Raw genomic sequence first — 23,928 nt, forward strand, 5'->3', positions numbered from 1 at the left:
ATACTAGCAGTTTCAGAAATATGTTTTATTGTCTTGTTGTTACATAACACAAATTGAATTACAATAGAAAAAAGGTTAACCATATAATTTTTTTTCTCTATGATTTATGAGTGAATAAATATATGTTTTTTTTCAAAATTGTAGGTTGAATAAACGATTAGTAAGCATTAATGTACTTATGTTTTACTTCGACTTTTATTTATCTTAATCTTCAACAATGACAGGAAAAAGTGCAAAGATAGTGGAGTTGTTCAATGCATTATGTCATACCTAGTTATGCAATATTTGAACTTATTTCTATAAAGGATACGGGTTAATCAAAGCGGTTTTATATCATGATTTAGACGTGCAAGGCACACACTAAGGTGAGACTTAATCTTTGCGAATTTAATATTTAAAATGTCATTTTGAGGTATGCACTTAATATTCAGTATTTCAGGGTTATGCGTTTATCTGAGTGAGGCTTCATTAAATGAAAACAGTAATTTTAGGTATCAATGTAACAGAAAATGTTGCAAGCACGAAATAAAAAAGAGACAAAATAATGAATACGGTATACAGGACTTGAGTATATGTTGCAATTTTGAAATAGTGACAGCCTAGTACAACTATCACTACACATTGTTGCAATTTTGAAATAAGATCAGACACAGACAAACTTCTCCTATGTTAACTCATTATGATAACTTAGTTTTTAATCTAATAAATCATGTATTGCCCCCATCCCCTTTGAGGCCACCAAACAGTCTTAACCTGTTGTAAAAAATGAAGTAAACTAATTTGCAATAATGAGCTGGATAAAATAGTCTCTGAAGTTATGTTGCTTCATTGCCACACAAATCTGCAAAGAACAGGCAAGTATTTGTTCCATTGTCCTTATTACGAAAACACAATAATAACTTTCATCGAAGATGTAAATTAACATAAAACTCTAATCCTTTAGAAACAATTTTGTTTTACTCATGTCTGACTGATGGGTAAGTGATTCAAAGTATTCTTTATTCTAAAGGTTTTATAATGACAAATAGTTGTCGTTTTGAGTTTTAATTAGTTGGTTTGCTTTCTTTTTATCTTAAAAAATGTGCTATTTTCCGTTAATAATTACTTTTGTAAAAGATGTTAAAGCAAAATATGCAGATAAAATGTGAAAACATTCGACCACATACATTTATTAAACCATATGATTAACTTAATATTATGTTATCAATTAGTTAAGTGCTAAACGACTAAATATGCGTGGATCTTTGTCAGTGAACTAATTTTTATTATTTTCAAAGATAAAAAGTCCAGTATGGAATGAGATTAATTAATCTGAGAAGCAAGAAAAAGAAAAAAGACGCACACCGTCAAACTGTTTTGTTAATTTTCGCAATACATTTTTGCAAACGTAAATTATTGTTCGCAACCATTTTCTTCACGGAAACCTTGCAAAAATAGAACGCAAACTAGTTATTATTCTTTGGATTTGATATTTGTTTTTCAAAATGATGATTTAATATCAAATTGATAGATGAACAAACGTTCTTACAGTAAATAGGTGGTCATCATGTTTCTTTCATGAATTCAGTAAAGTGACATATTTTAAATGTTCTTTAAATTATCGTTATTGGTTTCTCACATTAAAAATATACAATGTATGTATCAGTATGACTAGTTTATAAAATTAGACAGGCATGATTCGAACACCACAAACCGCTTCACATATAGCCTTAGGCTTTGTAACGACAAAATCGGAAATTAAAATTTAAACTTATCTGTCCTAATTATTGTTTTAGTATAATTCTACCGCAGATGATGATGTTTTGTGTACTTGCCGTGCTTTTATTCTATACAACCATAGTTGAATCGTGTCCTGATAAATGTACCTGTTCCTATAATGTGAATAGCGAGTTAACAGTGTTCTGTAAAAGTAGAGGGCTTACGCAAGTTCCTTTGGACATTCCAAATGACACGTATATCATGTGAGTTGCTGTTTTTTTTTTAATATACATTGCATGAATTAACAATATTTTAGTACCTGGATTTTAAGTATACCTAACTAAGTTTATGCACATATAATAACGTAATGTGATAACAACGTTGTCATTTTTTCGACCACCAAATCATCTATTAACTGTTAGACAAAAGCAACTTATGCTGCAGTTTTGTTCTATGAATTATGTTCCCGTTCTATCCTTTAGACAACACTGACATATTTGCTAGAATTCAAAAGTAGACTTTTATTTTGCTTTATGTTAGGCATTTACTTGGCAATTTTTTTCTAAAAAAAACCCCACTTCTGTTAAACAGAAAATGGTACTAAATACTTTTTTGCTCAAGTTTACCACTACGAAGCACAATGTACGATTCAAAATGATACTAGAGCTTCTTTGATATATTTACCTTGTCGCACGACTTTAAAAGACGATCACCAAAACCTTCTGTTTTTTATCAAATATTTTGATGTGTATTGTTCAAGTACTTTATAAAAGTGTTTACAACCTATTTATAATTTTAATCACACAATATGACCGTTCTAATTTTAGAGATTTGTCTTACAACACCATCCTTACTATAGAAACTGAAGCATTCGTCGGTCTGGAAACACTTTATGGGATGTATGTATTTTTGTCATTAGGCATCATAGTTCATAGTAATATATATGTCTGCTATTACACGCAATTTGATTTGAAACGATCATACCATTCAGAACAAATATCAACAGACTGAATATTTTATTAGAAAGTAATGTTCAGTAATATTGACAATGTTCGGTTAAATTAACTTTGGTTAATTAAGATAAGATCAATCAATTGGCTTGCAACTAATTTAAATCTGTTCTGACTATGTTCAGAATTTGCAGAAGTTGTTGTCGGCCTGTGCAACTATCGAACAGTACATACTCGACTGCAAACGAATTAAACAGACTATTTTATTTTTGCATATTCGCTGAATGGCACGGATCATGATATTGTTCAGACATTTCAGATGATATTGCACTCAAAATGATCGTTTTAGATTAAAATTGAGTGACTATGTTTTATTATCCATAATGCCAGGTTGAAATGTTTTTTAATCAAATAATTATAACATGTATAACAAATACGTAGTTAGCTTACAAATTTTGTATCTATCGTCGTGGACAATAGTTAATTATATATGTGCATGCTGCCCTGAAAAGTTTTTGCATTTTTCAATTCTTTAGGAATGATGTCTATACGCCTCATTACAATGATTTCATGCTAAATTACGAGACGAAATGTTTTGAAATATAAGGGAGTACGAAAACACAAATCAACAAATCGGCATTGTCCGGAATGCACTTGAAGATGAATATGTGTTAATAGGTCTAATTGAAAAAGAACATTTTCATTATAGCTCTGACTAGACATACCAAAGAAAGAACTTTTGCTAAATATTAAAATCTTTACATTATGCATACAAATCAAATATGACTCATTCTATGTTTTGTGTTATTAATTGTTAATTCATGTCTTTTTGTCAATGTAGCGAACATGATTTTCAAATCATTTCCGGAATATATTCATATTTATGATTCTTATATTCTATACTTTAATCTTCGTATATCACGAAACTACCATGACTATTTAGAGAACTACACCAAAGTAATGTGGAACGAATTCAAACTGGAGCATTTCAAGACTTGCCCAGTTTGGACTACATGTAAGTTGTTTATCTGTTAGCATCCGCGGCGTAGGTTAAAGAAAAATGCATATTCAATGTGAAATTAAAAGTATCATCAATACCTTCTATAGCATACGTATTATTGTTTTAAGTGTATTTTAAACTTTGTCGATTCCATTCAAATTTATAATCATTGTTTGGCATTAAATAACAACCGACAAATGCTTTGGTGATAATGTGGAATACGTTAACGGCTTTAATGTTATTTTTTGGTCGAAAGATCATCAATCTATAATGGAAATGTCATAATACATATTAACAAATGAATATATCTCCTCTTTCTCATTAAGAAGGTGTTTTCCAGAACTAATTTAACTGTACTTTCCTTTAAATATGTCAGAGAATGTTATCCCGTATTGCCCTAGCATATCAAAATATACAGGATTTGTTAAACGGTTTAGAAACAGGTGATTTATGGATAGTTAATGAAAAACGTGGTACGGCAAAAGAACACATTAAGTAATTAAAAAAAAAGAAGCCGGAGGGTTATATATATGACTCAAAATAGTTACAGAACAAAAACGGTTTACAATCATGTTTATTGTAATTGTAACATCTATTTAGTTTTCGCCACACCTATTTTTGAGGCAATCATATTTAATTTGATAGTAAAACAAAGGATATAAAATGTCTTTTCATGAAACAAAATAAATAAACTCCCCCACCCCCTCCCCCCCCCCAAAAAAAAAAAAAACAACACTTAAACAGCTAAGGAATAGCGCTTTTATTGATGTTCCTAATCTCAAAGTTATATAACCAAAACAACAGAGTTCTAACACATAAAAGTAAATTTAAAAACATGTACTGTAGCATATAGTTTAGTAAAAAAGGTATCTGATGAAAATTGATCCCTGTAAAACATGAAAATCACATAGTTTACTTTTAATTTTGAATAATACAAAAATGTATGAATGAATTCTAAAGTTGATGGCACAAATTACCTGTTTATCAGAAATGAAATTTCTGGTTTGGTAAAAAAAAATCTGGTAACAAGAGAAGTACGGTATGATTTACAAATAAAGATATATTGATTCAGCTTTAATAAATTTTAACGAAGGAAAACCAATGTATGTGGATAGAAATTAGAACCAATAATAGATGATGTGCGTGATTATAATTTGTATACAAACTTGCCTACACTTGAGAGAATGATGTGGCACACATTAAAGAAGTTATCTCAAGAATAAATTCACCATAACTTTAGAAAATACAGAAGAGCATACAAAACACCTCTAACCTCAAAGCATATACAATTTGGATACACTTTGTAAGATATAACATCACAAAATCTTGCAAGGTCAGACAATAATATACCGGAAAGTAGTACATATTTAATACAAAGTAGTTCCTATGCATACAGGTAGGATTTAAACTATATGTATGTAGCATATGGTCTAGTAATGTAGGTATCAGATGAAAGGTAAAGTACTGGTGATCCTTGTAGAACACACAATTACTGATAATTTAGAAAAATACAAAAAATGTGTGAATGAATTCTACAATTGATTTACAGCGATATTTTCCCTCGTAAATACATCATTCTTCTTATTAAATATTCTGCCTGGATTTAATTGACGTACAAGGGTAACATGATATAATATATATCAGTGTTAGCTATTAATACTTCGAACAAAATTATACGTCAACTTAATATATTTATACATGTATACAGCAAATCGTGTAACAGGACGGGAACTTGTTTGTTGCTGTTATTGTTGTAATGCACATTTCATAATATTGTAGTTTAGTTAACATAGTTTGTTGTGTATTCTAGTCAATTTGTTTGTATGACGTTCATATCATTAAAGTTATTATAATTATCGACATACAAAATCAGAAATGAATTACATGTGATCATATCTTTTATATTTTCCAGATATCTGTTTAGTAATAGGATAACACAAATTGACGGGAATGCATTCAAAAATCTGTCAAAGTTTAGATATATGTAAGAATCATTTTCATATAGATATTCATTATCTATTTACAAGCTAAAATACAAGCACACATTCTTTTCGTGGGAGTTAAATATTTTACTAAATGTAGACTGGTATTGTAGTTTTTTACACGTTCTTTTCCATTGATACACAACATGCTAACTACGGAAACAGTGTACAAACTTCTTTTTGTACCCTTGCATCCGGCGTCCGAAATGATCATGATCAGACATATAATCCACATGAGTTAGAAATGTAACTAAACTAATTGTCTTTGTTTAAGGGGGTAGGCCTTGGTAACACCAAAATTTTCCTCTGTTTTATTTTTCTTATATATACATCATTGAAAAGGTAGGGGTCGATGCATCATCTGCCAAAGTGTTAAGGAAATTCACCGCTTCATTTTATGTTGAGGGTATCTTGAATATGAACAGTTTGGGGGTACCATAAAAAACGGTCGAAAACACTAGTAGGTAAATATCATTGAGTGTTTCTGCACATGTTGTCATTGAAATACCCCTGACTGTTACATTGCATAGAAGAAACATATTTTAAAGTAAATATGAAACATCATGGTAATACAAATAGCCTGAATGTAAAACAAAAACCAGTTTTTAATAACAGATACGGCGAAAAGTCTGGCCAGCTCAGATAAATATGTTTTTTCAAATTTAGCCAGAAAAAAAATTTGTCGTTTAATTCCTGCAAAAACATGTTTAAACATGGGTTATTAATCATTAAAATCACAAAATTTTATCGAATTTGACCGTTTGAAATTTTCAAAATTTTTCTACAAGTTGGCTAACAAAGCACACGGAAAAAGTACAATTTTTGGACAAAATTAATATTGCCCTTACAAAACCTCCTGTCTTTGCATTCTTTTAATGTGTAATAATCGAAGGAGTACTGTCCCAATAATAATTGGAAAAACATTAATATTCAGTGTGAGACGGTTATCCTTGGGACGAATTGGCATAATTTTTTATCACAACTATTTATTGGTTTCTCTCCCAAGACTACAAAATGCCCCTGTCATCAATAGCACACGCTATCAGAATTTATTGTTTTGACTGTCTGTCACTAGCTAAGTACTGTCTTTGTGTTAATGTAGATTATCTATTAGCATATGCTTGTACTAGGATTGATATTCAGATCATATCTTCTAGAATAGTGCCTTTTTATATTGACAAAAAAAAAAAAAAAACGCAAACAGTAAGTACAAAGTCTGTATCAATGTTTTTTTACTAAAACCATATTACTTCATTATTTAATTCATACGTTCAAATATAATGTCCCAAAACTTCAAAAATATTTTTCTAAAATAGTCACAATGTCCTTTAGTCAGTACAGTTGCTCCAGAACTCCACAGACTCAGTTCATTGGTGGTGTGGTTTTTAAGCATTTAAAATGTTTGAATAGTAATTGTCTACCTTTTCATCCACATCATTAAAAAAAGATGTTCTTTAGTTTAATGTTTGGTGGTGTCAAACATGTACAGCTTACTGGATCTGTCTGCAACATTCTCACAGCCAAATGTAGACATCATAAATGCTTGCAATAACTGTTTAATTTACTTCTATGTTAAAACGCACTAATGACTTTCAATACATGTGTAAGAGTTGTCTGCCATATACCAGGTCTACCCCCTTAATGTATGCAATATTAATAGCGTTTTATCTGTTAATAGAGATCTGCATTATAACAGCATCAGTACACTATCAACAGACACGTTTGTGGAACTGGAAAACCTTTACACGATGTATGTTATCGCTTTCTATTATTTTGTACTTAAAAAACACAGTTTTTCCTTCTGTAATTTCTATTAATAATTCTAATAATATGTCAATCATTTCTTTAGTTTTTATTTACATGTTAATATAGCTGTATGTAAACATTATAATTTAAAATATGTAATACTATTAGAATGGAGAGAATAAAGTAAATTTCAGAGAAAACAACAGAACTCCTCTCCCCCCATAAAAATACATTAAGGAATCTTGATTTTTTTTCTTCAGAATTATGATAATATAATTACTTTCTGTGACATACACATGAGGGTTTTTCAACCAGAAAAAAAATGTGACCGACGTTTCAAATGAGAGGAACCGCCCATACTAACACTCAAACAAACCAGAAGTCAAAATTGTTGTTGACGTGTTATAATCGTATTTTGATAAAATTGCACTAACTCAAAAGTAATGTTTTCGCTATTATTTTCATTATGAATACCCCGTAGACGGTTACAACAGAGTGGAGTTCAACAGATTGACAGTGGAGCATTCAAAGACCTGCCAAACTTATACGAATTGTAAGATATCAAGCAGAAACAATCAGTAATTGCGCACATACCAATTTCTTAAACACTTTCGTGGAAAATGTTGTATATTTGCATTTGTGTTAGTAACAATTACTGTTAGAAACTTAGTATGATCAAAATTAACACTGTAATAACTCATTTTACAAGAAAGTAATGCAAAGGGGATGGTACTTTATAAGGACAAATTTTAAAATTGTTTCCAAACTGTTTATTGCTACCTAAAAACAAACACACAAATATACGGATTTCCGAGGAAAATTTAAATCGGAAAGTCCCTTTTTCAAATGGCAAAATCAAATGATAAAACACATCAAACGAATGGACAACAACTGTCATATTTCTGACTTGGTACAGGCATTTTCAAATGTAGAAAATGGTGAATTGAACCTGGTTTTATAGCGTTAAACCTCTAACTTGTATGACAGTCACATCAAATTCCGTTATATTTACAACAATGCGTGAACAAAAAAGACATAATCAGTTAAATAGTCAAAATATGGCAATAGCAGTCATCACTGTATTACAATCTCAAAACAAAAAACATTTACAAAAAAGCATCTATCAAATTAAAAAACACATTCATTGTTACGCGTATTTGGCGTCAGAAAATGTAAACGTCACATAAGAAGAAATTTTGTCGCTCACTGTATATTCAAAACAATTTAAATTTCCCATGGGGAATAGTGGTATGTAGGGCTACAAGATCAAAAGGTAATTTAGAATTTATTTCAGAAACAGACCGAGATACAAAATCATCCAGAAATTCTTAAGAATTTTTAAAAAACCATATATGGTTAATACCACTACGCGACTTATATAATTTTGTCGTTTATCGTTCCAAGTATTATCAAATTTATAATAGATCAAAAACATAATGACATATAATAAAACAATAACACAATGACATATAAGAGAACAATAACATAATGACACATACTAGAACAATAACATAATGACATATAATAGAACAATAACATAATGACATATAATAGAACAATACCATGAAGAAGGGATCTTCAAAAGTAAAGAATCACGTTATAAGAACCAAAAAAACACGAAAAGTTGCATAAGCAAAACACACCAGCACAAATGAAAGATAATACAAACACCTTGACGGGATGTATAAATACCGAGACACGTCACATGGATATCACATAAAACAGACTAAACAGTAAAAGTAATATTAACAATTGAACAAGGGCAAATAAAAGAACAATATAACACATAGTAAATGATAAACAACGTCAGTACGCAGAATCGATGCATCAAGACCATCATGTATTATTTATGAAGTTGATACGAACTATTTCTCAACAAGGTATTGGTACCTATCAAAGAACTTTTATTTAGAAAAGGACGAGACGTTCTTTGATATGGTTCATAAACTTTCTACTCAGACGTTTTACAAAGTCTGAGTAGGAGCTACAAATTCATAAATATCGAATTTTGTTCAAGAAATATTGCAATTCGTTTTATTTGATTTTTGATTCTACATTTTATTATCTGAAGAAAGCAACCCTTTTAACACTAAATATTAAAGTATATTATGTTATATTATAATACATATATAAAGGTACTGTTGTCGCGTAACACACCTTACATCGACAAAAGAAATGGTATAACATAAGTTGTTTAACTAATATACTATCAAAAATTACAAATGAAAGAATAGCATGATATTTTACCAATCATGGAGTATTTTTTTTCCAGGTATCTGGGTACAAATGGTATAACAGACATTGGTGGAAATGCTTTCCAAAATCTGTCCAGCTTAGCAACCTTGTAAGCAAAAAGATAGTACTATTAAATAAAAATCAGAACCAATATCGAGTCAGTTTTAAAATATTTATAAATCAGAATCGATATCAAGTCTTTACTGAAGTAATATAGAAATCAGTATCGAAATCAACTCAGCACTAAAATATAAAAAATCAGATTCGATATCAAGTCAGTATTCATTTTATCATTTCTAATTTATACTACCATACCACTTTAAACTTTATGGCTGAAGAACACTCCTTATGGTCAACCATTAACACACAAAGTACCTTATCAGAAACCTTGCAGTGGAAGGCTAAACCAAAAATGAATACAAGTTAAATATGTTTAAAATAATTACTTCAATGGTTAATAAAGGGTAGAGAACATTTGCTCGTTGATATTCAGTTGATTATTGTAGGGACCTGAACAGAAATGGTTTATCAGTTATTGAAAACACAACATTTGCCGGTTTACCGAACTTGTTCACGCTGTAAGTAAAACCAATGTTTTATAGATAATAATTATACTTTGTGACAAAGCAAATCTGGACAAGTGTACACAGTTTGCTAATGCAAAACATAATCATCTCGATAAGATAATGGTAGAGATACATGTACATTGGTTTATTATTATTAAGGCACTACTGTAAACAACAGATTTATGCCGATGTGTTATTTTTCGCTTTGTGTTTTGTAGCCCACTTTGCAGCGACAAAATTTCTTCAATCTTACATTTACTTAACTGATGTATATCAATAAGGATAGAATTATGTTTGCATTGTCGCGTTATTTTTTCACTCGCAAACAAAATCGGTGGAACAAATTATTTGCTTACAGTTTCGTAATAGTAAGTAAACATACGCATAAACATACACAGATTTAAAATATAAAAAAAATCTAAATATTGAAGCCTTATTCCACCTTCGATCAAATCATAGAACAAATACAGTGAAACTTACTTTTAATAAGCAAGATGCATACACAAACAAAAGGTACACAGTATCGAATGTAAATTGATTGTGATGAATCTAAAAGGAAAGACAAACATAAATTTCATAATTTGTAGAAACTATAAAATATTAATGTTCATGTTTTAATTCTTTCAGGGATTTAGACTTTAATGCTATAGCAGTGATACAGTCAAATTCGTTTTTCCATTTAACCAATTTGGTTATTTTGTAAGTGTATAGTTTTGTTAAATTTTGTTGATAATAATAAAATGTTATACAAAAAAGTGGAATGAAGGAAGCATATCAACGCAATGACTTTTAAACGGTGAAATATTTAGTGAACCTACTCTACAACAATCATAAAACACATGCGTGGTGCGTAACGTTAAAAAAAACATTAGTCAAAGATAGCCTGATAAGTAGGTATTTGTTTGTCAAAACAATGTTACTGGTTTAACATTCAAATATTTTAGTCAAAGAAAAAAAAAAAACAGTCATCGTGTTTCCGAAAAGACTGACACGTCTTATTTAGAGTGATGAAGTTTAATAATTTATTCTGTAATAACAAAATTCCAGGTGATAAAATTTCCAACATCTTATAAATATGAAAAGTTAAAATAACAATATATTTTGTGCCTTCTGTACGCATGCGAAAGGCTTAGATACATAGGCAATACCTGTTTAGTGTCTTTAAATATCAGCTGTATTTGTACGAGGCTAGGAAATACTGTGTTTGCGAGCTTTTAGCGAGCTACTACACCGGTTTCGAGCCGAGTAAAAATAGAACTGATATTTAAAGACAGTAAAAAGTTATTGTCTTTATCCTGCAATAAATTCTGTATATTGTTTGTGTTTTGAAAGACACAAAAACTAACATATTTAGCATTTATTTTCGATTTGTAATCCCTTGAGGCCCGCGTAGTAGTAATATCAAAATCACACATTATGCTGAAGACGTGTTCGCAAAAAAAAAATCTCGAATGGTTAACAATGATACATCGCTCAAGGTGAATAATTATGTATTTTAACATAACAACTAATTTCAACAGTAAAAACAAATAACAAAACATTGTCAAATTTGAAACAGAAGTGTACGAGTTGTCCTACGCTTCAGACTTGACATTCACTAAACATGCATGCTGAAATTGACATGGTTGATTTTGTAACACAATCATACACATTCAAGTTTTGAAATCGACAATTGTCATCGTCATTGGAATGCAACTTGAATACACATCATGAGTTCACACCGGTTCAAACAATACTCAGTCCGGCAGTGGGCGGAGCTTTAAAGCGATATCTGTATAGTATACAGATACAGAATAGCGATATCTGTAGGGCTGTATCTGTATAGTAGGACACCCAATTGCAGGATAAATGTATATATCGATTATGAGTATAAGTTAACACGAAAAGCTCATTTGTTATATTCTTCTTCTCAACCAAATCTTTATTAAAACTCGGAAACCTGGTCACTAAACATTTACTATTGTCCAATATCCTCTCAAACAATCTCGAGTTTAACCTTTCTCGATAATATTAAGCAACTCACTAATTGACCCCGTTTTCTATTTAGAGCTACAATAAAAATCCTAAATTCTTAACGCGTTTTACAGATTTACGTCTGCAAGACCTCGCAAATGGGAGAATTGCACTTAGTAGTTTAATTGTTTTGTTTACAAAGCCACTCTGCGGTCCGTATTTGGGGTTTCCTGTCAGGCAGAAAAACTAGAAATTCTAGTCAATTAAAAATAGAGTCAAACACATTTGGGAGAAATGGAATTATTCCTATTATCTTACACAAGTTACTGACATTTCAAATATTTACAGGAAATTATCCTACAATAGGATAAGTGAGATCAAAAAGGATTATTTCAATGGTTTAAACAACATACAAGAAATGTGAGTTAACGATAAAAAAAAGCCATATGTGTGCTAGATATGTACACAAAAGCATACAGAGTACATTACATTTGATAGAATGGCTGAAGTTATATGAAGTGTGATATATTCTAATAAGAAAAACAAATAGAATATTAAATGCACACAAGAAGAAGACATATAACATATAGACCTTATCGAAAGAAATCATGGCTATCATCCATGTAAAAATTTAAACATAAGTGTCAAACTGAGAGTATACTTTTCTTTTGCGAATATATAATTACGCTTTTTTTCAAGATAAAAACAAATGTGTCATTCTAACCTGAATAAAATAAATACACTTTCAAGACATATTCAATATTTGATTCGTCCTGAACAATCATGAAATATCTGTCACTGGTCTTTAAGCAAACAGCAATCAATCTCAATCAATCAATCAATCAATCAATCAATCAATCAGTATGTGATAGCTGACAGCTGTCTCCTTGTTTAGCATACATTGAGAAATACAAATATATATGCATACGTCCACTGTAGATATATAAGGTACACACGACCCTCATTTTAAGATTCTTTCAAATTAAAGCGTAAATGGATTGATGAAACATTGATTTTAATATTATTACAATGCATGTATACAATTACATGTATTTGTACATGCAGATTGATGCCTGGAAATAAATTATCATTTGTTGAAGAAGAAACGTTTCAAGATATGACAAACTTATCTGTTCTGTAAGTTTACATATTATAACGAAAATAATGTGTATATTATCACTCTTGGTCAAATGAAACAATGGGCGTCATTATAATTTGAGGTGATAGAAGTTTAACATTATGCACAGGTCAACACAGAGTTAAAGAAAACAACCAAGATACCTACAAATAGCAAGATGCGAAACATTATTTCTTCGAAAATTTAAATCGCATAATCAAAAGCTCAAAAACATCAAACGATTGGGAAAATAAAACTCCTGACATTACTCTGACTTGGTACAAAATTAGGGAAAATGTCAAAAATAGGGGTACAGCAGTAAACAAATCATGATATACGTCCTTAGCATGCCTAACGACAAGCACAGGTGATAATCTGTAAACTACTGACGAAAAGGTAAATTGAAAATCATAGATCAATAGGAAAAATGACAACGCCATGGCTGAAAAAAAGGAGGACAAAAAAGCAACCACTAGTTACAAAACGCAACATCGAAAATAAAGTATGAAAATAAAATAAATGAAAATGTTTCAGAACTAAGTTCTTATATTAATGAATAGATGATACAAAGAGATTTAGATAAAATGTCAGAAAAAAATGACATTGCAAAAAAAGTCTCAAGGAAAGACAAGATCATATATTGCTTTAAAAATCTACAACTGTGGGTGTATTTGCCTTTAGGAAGTAGCAAACACATAAAATCATCAAATTCGGATGCAGCGTTTGGTTAATCCGTGTAATAACAAATCTAGGATAATAAAATTCTCCACAATTAAAGAATTACTTATTGTGCCAATAGTGATCAACTAAAATAAGATCACGACGATTCTAACCTCTTAACAGTACAACGCATCTTAGCAACTCCTTCGATGATCGAACTGATTTGTTTCTTTGATTAATGAGCTTGTTCTTTGTCGTTACATGTTTTCGAAGTAACTTTCAGATTTGTACAGCACTCCAAACAAAACGAGAACATAATTTTCTCTGTAAAAAAGTCCGAATATATTGAGTATTGTAAGAAGGAACAAATCATCAAATTGTTCACTTAAGGAATATTATGCATCTTGTACATTATCTTGACAGCACTCTTGACGTACATTGTGACTGCAACATAAAGTCGTTCCGGAATTGGCTATACTTTGTCTATAAGAACGAATCCACTGTTAAATGTATTGATCTAGATGATGCTCTTCTGACAAGTTTGCCTTCCTGTTTTTTCGACAAATGCAACTATGGTAAACCGTCACTTTTTATTTAAGAATATTCTTGAATACACATATTGTACAACTAATAACCAGATATTATATGTATTGAAACATTTTAATATGAAAATATTATATGTATTGAAACATTTTAATATGAAAATATTATATTTATTGAAACATTTTAATATAAAAATATTAACAACGATAGCGTGTCTTTGTATCGACAAAAGATAAATACACAGAAGTCTTAGTGACAGTAATCTATGCTTATAGTAAAAATGTTGAAATCAAACATTAGACTTAAAAAAAAAAACAACACTAGAATTAAGGCTATATGTATGATAAGAATGATATGGCTTGGTGCTAAATAGGTTTCTCACAACAATTTTGTTCGGTAAACAACTATCTTTCTAAATAACTGTTTTTACTTACAAGTATATACAAACACGTATGACATATCTACTTTCGATGGTAAAAGTAACATCCACATGCACACAGTATAAAGATATGTCAAAACTGATAGTGGAAAAATAAATGACACTTGCAATACATTACACGTACACATATATACATTTATGATACATGGAAATGTCTAAAAAAAGTACACTTCAATAACACTTAACAGGACCTCAATGTTCAACAATTGTATGCAACCAGAACATGTGCTATTACAACTATACAGGAGAAGTCATATGCCGGAACGAACAAGACATTAAGTGCAATGGTAAATATTTAGAACTGTTATTCAAATCCTTTATTATTAAAAGTTGTTGTGTATATATGGACAATTATAGTTTTAAAGAATTATGTCAGAATACAATATATCAAACTCCTAAATCCTAGTTTAAAACTATACAAATTTGTCCGATAGTGGTGTGTTATAACGTTGTTAATCAAATATTTTAATCTATTTTAAACAATAAGTAAAACCAATGACAAACCTTTTGGAAAAAAATCACAATATGCGAATAAAATTTGGTTATATTTCAATTTACATTATTGTTGCTATGTTTGATGTTTGATGTGTGCTTTTTGTCGTAGCTTTATGTTTCATCACCTCATGTATTGATGAAGTATAATAGTTTGTTTATGCTTTATTAACGATTTAGGCTGCGTTTGTGTGATTAGCGTATAATTTTTGGTATTGATGTTTATTTAATCTAGCAGCTGTTTTCGAATGATATATTTAAAAATACCTGTTATGTTACTTTATAGATAAATTATGGACAAAACTATATAACCAAAATATACAATAATGAAAGCAAACGAGAAATGAATATCTTTAATTTGCAATTTGTTTTCATAATCTATTATCTGTTTGAATTCATTACTATATCATGTTATTATTGATCTTTTGAAATCAGGAATGATATATGTTAGATATTCATAGACCGCCAAATCAATAAATATGATAAATGAATAAGTTTTGTGCTCATGTGCTAATGATTTCTCATTGAATTTACTTTGTTTACATTCATTATGTAAGAAACAAATAGTTATTACTAATGTATATTATCAAAGATGAAATAGAGCAGCATTCAATTTGTTAAATATTATAATTTCAAAGATTTTTCTCGTATCTTTTTTATATTTTCAGTTCATCATGCCATTGTGAGTTGTATGTTAACGATGTATATAAACATTACTGTTATTTTTTTTTATGATTTCTATGATATTTTTCATTGATATTCTTTTTTTACGAAATCAATCAAACAGATAGAAACACTATCAAACTTTGAGCTATGTAAGTGATTTCTAAACAAACAAAACTATTGATAACGTAAAATTTCGTGTTATTTACAACACTTATATGCTTGACGAGAAAAAATAACAGACAAAAGTAACCTAATAAAAATACCAAACTCCGACGAAATTTTTTAACAGGAAGTTCATAACCAAATGACAAAATCAAACACTTCAAACGAATGTATAACAACTGTCGTACTGCTAACGTGTTCAATAGAGTCCAGGTATGATTATATTTATATATACTGAACATTTTTGATAAAAAAACAAAACAACATGCGCATGAATCCCCTAGTAATCGTAGCAACAGGCACAGACTCATTATGTACTAAAAACCTTGAAGTATATACCTCCAGTGATTACAGTATGAAAATTTAAAAAAAATGAAAGAAGAAAGCAAAATTATAAAAACAACTCCTAAGATGAATTCGAATGATTTAACATGAGCTTTACACATTTTTAAGTTTCAATATGCAAGTTTTTAATTCGTTATACTATCAAGTTACACTATTATTGATACTTCCTCATATTATAGTTTTGTGAGATATGTATGTTTACATTAATTTTTAGGGCATATTTTGTAGGTACTGGTTATTGCTTTTGTGATATGCGCATACTTTGATGTATTTGATACATTTGGAAAGTAACGCTATGAAACAATCAAATCGTCAGAAGAATATGCAATGTCTTACAAAAAAACCATCAGTTTTTAATTTTGTTTTTGTGCAAATATTCACTCGAACTAGGCAAACACTAATGATATTGCATAGCGTAAAAACTATCCTTTCAGCTAATGACTTAAACATTTAAGGTAGGTATAATTTGAACATGTTAAATAAAATGTATATGATGAAACTGAAATTTGAAATACCATTATGATAAAAATGAAGATGCAGATGTGTAAATCATGTAATACTATTTAAAAAGTAGAATAACAAAAATACTGAACTTGGAGGAAAATTCAAAACGTTCCCAACCGAACGGTAAAATCATACAACAAAACACATCAAACCAATGAACAAAAGCTGTCTTCTCTTGACTTGGTACAGGAATTCTCAAATGTAGAACATAGTGCATTTAACCGGGTGTTATAACGCTAAACCTCTCACGTGTTCGACAGTCGCATCAAATTCAACTATATTGATAAAGATGCGTAAACAAAATGTCACATATAGAGGTACAACACGAAGCCGATAAAAATTTGGGTGATTTCAGGTACTTTGAAAGGGTAAGCAGATCCTATTCATCATGTAGCACCTTTTGTGTTGCTCGTGATATTACAAAGCCGATAAATAGTCTAACTGTTTATGCTTACCGCGATGAACAATGCTTGACCAAGTTAGTTATTTTATAATTAATTTTTTCGCACTATTTGTTGAAGTCATTTGTAGTATTTTTTTTCTTCCTAAATTGTTATTTAGCTATAGATAAGAAAACTTCTAAAATCCTAATAGCATTTATATGTATTCATTATCTGTGCAATGTCAATTTATTTAAAACCAAAAATAAAATACATCTATCTAATAAAAAAACGAGGAAATTAAAACGACTACAGCTAATTATATGAATAGTCTTCATGAGACGAGCTCACTGTGAAGTTTGGATACAGATTCATTTGTAATCAATAGGTACCTGGTAGAAAATAAAAGTAGTCTATTTGAAAGGTTCTATGTGTTTTCATGCCTATCAGTGTTTTTATATATTGCAATTTAAATATACATTTTTTGTATCTCATAATCATCTAATTCGTGTAATTACTGAATATATTCAACAGGTTTTAATTGTACACTTATGTGTAGGATTTATTTTGTTCTAACTATATAGTACTACTTTCCAGTTTGTTCTTGTTTATCGGTCTAAATTTGTGGTGTTACATCACGCAACGCAAAGTCAATCAGTGAATTCCGGTCAAACCCTTCCTATGAGTCAACTAAAACTATGAGGTGACAGGTATATTTAAAATATTTTTTTTTGCATCCTGTAAGGCCTCAGTAAATCTTTGATATGATGAACAACACAAAAACCGATGTTTCTTTGCTTTTTGTGTTTTGTTTTATTGTATATGTACTGATTTTGTGTGATGAATTGATGCTATAGTGCATTGTTCTTTATTATTAGAATGGCGACTTATATTGTTAACAGAGAGATGATAAAGAGAGAAAAAGAGACAAAAATAGACAACGAAACAACTTTGTAAAGATGATGGTTACAGGTACAAAAAGACAGAAATGACTTATGTGTGTAATTGCAAAAAAGGTTACAATAGGTGCCTGAAATTCCCATGAAAGCATATCGACATGAAATCTTCTTCATAGACAAGTATATTTTATCCAAATGCATATCACATCATTATTATTCACATCATTATTATTTTTAATAGAAACACAGTCATTGGTGCTGTATGTACATCCATATATTTACATATTTTGTTGAATACTTTTCATGCTCATTTTTGACAAAGTGTGCGTATTGTTTACAAATGTAATGTTTCGAATTGAGGCAGTATTGTTAATTATTTGTTATCTAAATTATTTGTGTTATAATTATTTGTTCACCGGTCAGAACTCGTTTGTAATCAATGTTTATGTGTAGCAATGATGAACTTCAAAGGTAGCCATGTACTCTTTATTTAGCAGACGTATCATAACTTTAAAGATACCTCAGACCTTTTGGCCCGCCTACTAAGTTATTCAACTGCTGATTCTCTAGTTTATCTACTAAAGTTGTAAGTGCAAACCTAGTGCGTGACATACAATCTCTCCAGGCTATCCACTAACAATAAAACTGACCCCTTCAAATGATAAAACGTGTTAAAAGATGGCAGGCCACAAACTCTTCCTCTCAAATGTATCAAAAGGTGGCACTTTCTTAATAAAAATACTGTTGTAATATTATTATTTACTGGTACGTATTAGAGAGTACAATACCCCCAGTGTTTAATTTTAGAAGTAGTTACCTTCCGAAGAGAATGTTTTGTTTTATTACAAAACATAAACATCGGTTGACAAAATACATGTACAAGGGATACATTCCAATTTCCAATTCAATCTTTCATATATGTATTTTGAATTGTTGGTCTGATACCGAGTGGCGTAAAACACAAGTCACAAATCACTCTGGGAAACTAAAAGTTTCACGTGTAAAATATGAATAGCAAAACACCGTTTTATTACAATTCACTGTTGTTACAAGTTACACTATGACCTTTAGCTCGAACCAACTTTTGTTGAAACGTAACCGTAGATTGGATTTAGTAATGCAACATATTTCACCAAAGTTTCTTCTTTATAATGGTATACTTTAGTTTCTGGTTGTAATTGCTCATTCTGATTCTGTGTATAGCTTGCTGTTCGGTGTGAGCCAAGGCTCCGTGTTGAAGGCCGTACCTTGAACCATAATGGTTTACTTTCATAAATTGTTATTTAGATGGAGAGTTGTCTCATGGCCATATCTTTCTATATCTATATATGTTATTGCGTACAGTGTGGTATTTATAACTAACTCGTTATCATTCACATACATTTTGTGTTTTGTTTTATGCATTTAATGCACGAATTGCATTTTCCCTTTATACAAATCATCTTTTGATACATTTAAAACTAATTAAATGATAGAATTCTCCTCGGATTTCAGTAATTTTGCAATTTTCCTTTTTCTTGTATTCTCATAGTTCTGGTTATTCTTTTAAATATATACACATATTTCAACAATAAACAATATTCAATTGTCTGTGCTATAAATCATGCTGTGACATGTCAATTTCAATATTATAACAACTGATTTCTTTCATTTCTTTACACCTGTTTTCTTTTTTTTAGACACCAGACAATGAAGGTGTATGCATAGCTGAAGATACAATAATATTTGGATCTTATCGTATCAACTTTGGAATAGTGATTTCGTAAAACTTAGTGTTCTATTAATGGAATTTGAGTTCTGCGTATAAAGACTTGAAATGCTTCGAACAGGAAAAAGGTATAAGGAAGTTGCATGTTACTACACAAAAGGAAATGGGCAATGATAATCTTAAGAATAACACGATGTGAATTTGAAGTTGCTGTTTGTACAGGAGATTTCAGTGTATACAATTAAGAATTAATGTTGATGAGTGAAAAGATTATATATGAATCGTTACATAAGTCTTTATTCATAAACTATGACGAATATGGCTATTAATAAATGTGTTCAAATGCTTGTTTTTGGCATATATAATTGTTATGGTTAAAGTTGATAATACATGTATACTTTCCGGGAGCATACTGTCGTGATAAAATTGGGTTTGAATAAAACAAAAGTGTCATCGGAAAACGTATACCTTTTTAGGGAAGCACATTCAATAAACAGTTGATCATGGTCTAGATGTAGGGAAACTCATTTCTAATGTTTCTGTATCATTGTGTATTACTTACTATCTATGCTGTACATCAATTGTCCATGCTTTTGTTTCGTTGATTTCTGTCTTATCGAATGATGATATGTGTAAATAAATAAACTACTGCTAGTTCCAGTTATCAACTACAACGAGAAGAGAAGGACGTTGTTTTTGTAGTCTTTACTGGTTATTTTTTGTATCATATTTTTCAAAAAAAAAATATTTATGTTCCTTTGATTTACAGTCTCAATCTATTGATGGGATAAGAAAGTAAGGAAACGACTGGTTAATGAATTCATATCCTAAATGATATCCTGTATGAAGTTTTAAAAATGTATCTTTGTTAAAGAAGTAAAAAGAGAATCCAAGCAATTGCGAAAACAACTACAAGTTACTGATTTACCTTTCATAACCAACAATGACAAATGCTAATAACAATGAAAAACATTTCAAAAATAACTTATCATAGCAAGATAACGTCAGTAATTTGTATTAAGTACTTTCACCACTTAACTGCCTTGACTTTGTGGAGAAACACGTTCACACAATATTACAATAAAACAGTGTTAAACACGATGCAAATGTATTTGCGTTACACCTTCTTTTGATAATCATTGTTTTTTTTATTCTTCTTATATTTAAGTAACATAAATACGAATTCAATATTGTGTGTACGATAAAAGCATACTTCTATTTCTGTCATAACTATTCTTATTGCTTTTTAAATCGAATTTCCTGAAGTATTGTTCGATTATTTTGTGAATAAATGACCTAGCTAGTATACAAACAGTTTAAAGTGCGAGGAGGTATAACACATGCGATGTATAATATTCGACTAAAGTTTACTTTATACATTTTCTTTGTATTAAATATCACATGCATTTTAGTTAAATTCCCACACAGGGAATATAATTGTATTCATCATGTTTATTCAATACATAAAATATTTTGTAGTGGCAACAGCGAAACTTACAAAAGACTTCTTTCGTAACTATATTCAGCATAATGTAATCATAGGGTGTATGCATAATTGTATAGATACATTCTAATTAAAAGTTTCGAATAACTGCGACGCATATTCTCATTACATTTTACAAATGAGATCCCACATTTCTATAATTGAACTTATGGTATTTATCTTTGCATAACCATGTTATACCCTGCATGATTGAATGAACACAAAGATAATCTTTATACATGCTACATTTTAAAGCTTCAGTCTTAATCCTTGTTTATGAACAGATGTTTTGTTTTATATTTTTTGTATGAGTAAGCAATTCTTGTTAACAAGTCTTCACACTTGTTTTTATTTTTGACATTAATACGTTTGTTGACTTATTAAACTTATGAATTTGAAGTAACGAATAAAGGAGTATGTATACAACTTAGAGTTTTTTTTACAAAAAAGAAAGCACAAAAAGTTATATAAAGATAAGTATATGACATAGCTTGTATTTGTACAAAGCTGACTAATGATTAATGATTGTTAAATTTCGGGAAAAAGATAACGGGTCACGCATTTGTGAGGATAACATGTCAAATTGTTGACTCATTAGTAGAAATTGTAAAATATTAGATTCCCATGTGTTTAGTACATTGTTTTTATTTACCAATAAACGCGTTGGATTTGTCAATGAACAAATCATTTAAAGGTTATAACATTTTTACTACTAAACATACACAAAACGACGAAAACATGACATGTTTCAAATACATACCAAACGACATCGTTTGTTAATAATAAAACAAGAGGAAGAACATGTTACACCATGTGACAAGTGATCTATATGACGGAGTTTCTCAATGACAAACATGTTCGATGAATTTTTGGAATAGACTTTAAACAAAGAACTGAAGTACTTCATTTTTAAAATTTTTTGAGACCTATCCAGTATGTTATTGTTACTAATTTCAGTATCTGTTTGGACAAAACAGTATGTTATCAATGTTTACAAGTAAATAAGAACTACATGATAATCTTACACATTACAACATTGACTTAACATATATTAATGACTGCAATCAATGATCTAAAGAGCAGTAAACTTACCAATAGATAAACCTTGAAATTGACCGAAATACAGAAAATTTCTAAATATGTTTGTTCGGTCATTTACAGTTGATAGAACTGTTCATTTAAAAAAAGCCGTTGAATTCTAAAACGGTAACATAGAAGTCTTAAAACAGGATGTTGAATTTGATACAAATATTCTTGGAAGACGAGGAACATTGAATTGATTTCATATGCTAAATTGAATGTCACAAAGTACGAAATTTTCAAATTTCATTCACAACCTTTATTTTTCAACAATTGCTCCTTTTATATCTTACATCATTATTTTACTTATACACATCTTAACTTCTTTAGGACATGCAATGATACAAATCTCAAGTTTTTTTCTTATATGTGATAATAACGAGAAATATTTAGGTGAGATTTGTTTGTTAAAATACGACTGCGAATTATGAATGTTTAAAAGACACAAAATCATTTAAAGGAGTAGGTCCGGTAAGGACTCATTTTGGCCTCAAATTTCAGTTTCATCTGACGAAAGATTTTGACCACTTTTTAAACACTTAAGTGTCTATTTCACGTGATTCAATTAGTTAATGTGAAAGATTTTAACTGATTTAGTCATTAAAAACGATCCGATTCAAGCTCAAATATGAAAAATCTACCAAATATGCTGAAAAATGTCACTTTACAGATGGTTTTTGTCAAAAATGAAAGTGGCCGCATCCGTGTTCATCCACAACCTTTATATATGTTATGCATTATCATAAAATACAACTTACATTTCAATATTAAGGATGAACACGAATGCGGCAACTTTCGATTTACACGAAAACCGTCTAAAATTTACCTAAAATGCTAGAATTTTGAAGATTTCAGTAATTTAGCATGACTTAACGGTGCTACAACCCGATATATGTGCATTGTATTGTCAAAAACAGCCCATATTTATGTAGCAGAGGCATTCAACTGTCCAATAAATAACTAAAAGTTTAAATTTTAACAATTTTGTAAAACTGTGATATTTTAGGGCCAAAAAGGGGTCTTACCGGACCTTCTCCTTTAACTTTCTGTACTATTCTTTCGTAGATTTATAGAAGACAAGAGATCATGTCATAAACAATTGGTTTTTAAATGAATTTCAAATTAAAATCAACTGCTAGTTAGAATTCGGCAGATGAAGCTTAAATATGGCAAATAGTCAATAGGAATACAGATGATAACTTATTCAGAATAGTCTGGGGAACAAAAACATAAAATAGGTAGTTTAAACATATTTATTTGAAATAGGTAGATGTGAACCAGGAAGCGTTTACTAATCAATAGAGCACAAACATGTTATAT

General features: G+C 29.9%; 1 protein-coding gene across 2 annotated transcripts; it reads left to right on the plus strand.

Annotated features, from left to right (window-relative positions):
• The first annotated feature begins 307 nt into the window (after positions 1-307).
• LOC143042231 (uncharacterized) lies at positions 308-21,778 on the plus strand. Of its 2 annotated transcripts, XM_076214492.1 has the most exons (17): positions 308-365; positions 1,776-1,961; positions 2,526-2,597; positions 3,592-3,663; positions 5,561-5,632; positions 7,309-7,380; positions 7,858-7,929; positions 9,649-9,720; positions 10,118-10,189; positions 10,805-10,876; positions 12,479-12,550; positions 13,196-13,267; positions 14,331-14,482; positions 15,078-15,176; positions 16,783-17,009; positions 18,317-18,410; positions 20,017-21,778. In XM_076214492.1, exons 2-15 carry the CDS (start codon positions 1,792-1,794, stop codon positions 16,818-16,820), a joined length of 1,179 nt encoding a protein of 392 aa, XP_076070607.1. In that variant the 5' UTR covers positions 308-365; positions 1,776-1,791; the 3' UTR covers positions 16,821-17,009; positions 18,317-18,410; positions 20,017-21,778. The 2 variants fall into 2 exon arrangements, with proteins under 2 accessions (XP_076070607.1, XP_076070606.1); XM_076214491.1 differs by lacking the exons at positions 16,783-17,009; positions 18,317-18,410; positions 20,017-21,778 and having other exon boundaries at positions 15,078-16,728.
• The last annotated feature ends 2,150 nt before the right edge of the window (positions 21,779-23,928 follow it).

The sequence above is a fragment of the Mytilus galloprovincialis genome, chromosome 8, assembly GCF_965363235.1.
Source record: "Mytilus galloprovincialis chromosome 8, xbMytGall1.hap1.1, whole genome shotgun sequence".
Taxonomy (NCBI): domain Eukaryota; kingdom Metazoa; phylum Mollusca; class Bivalvia; order Mytilida; family Mytilidae; genus Mytilus; species Mytilus galloprovincialis.

What these genes read in the sequence shown, in the direction of transcription:
- LOC143042231 (XM_076214491.1), top strand. Translation starts at nt 1,792, where the DNA reads ATGATGATGTTTTGTGTACTTGCCGTGCTTTTATTCTATACAACCATA. An exon ending in CTGTCAAAGTTTAGATATAT is followed by an intron (nt 5,633 to 7,308) that starts GTAAGAATCATT and finishes ATCTGTTAATAG; the next exon opens with AGATCTGCATTATAACAGCA. An exon ending in TTAAACAACATACAAGAAAT is followed by an intron (nt 12,551 to 13,195) that starts GTGAGTTAACGA and finishes TTGTACATGCAG; the next exon opens with ATTGATGCCTGGAAATAAAT.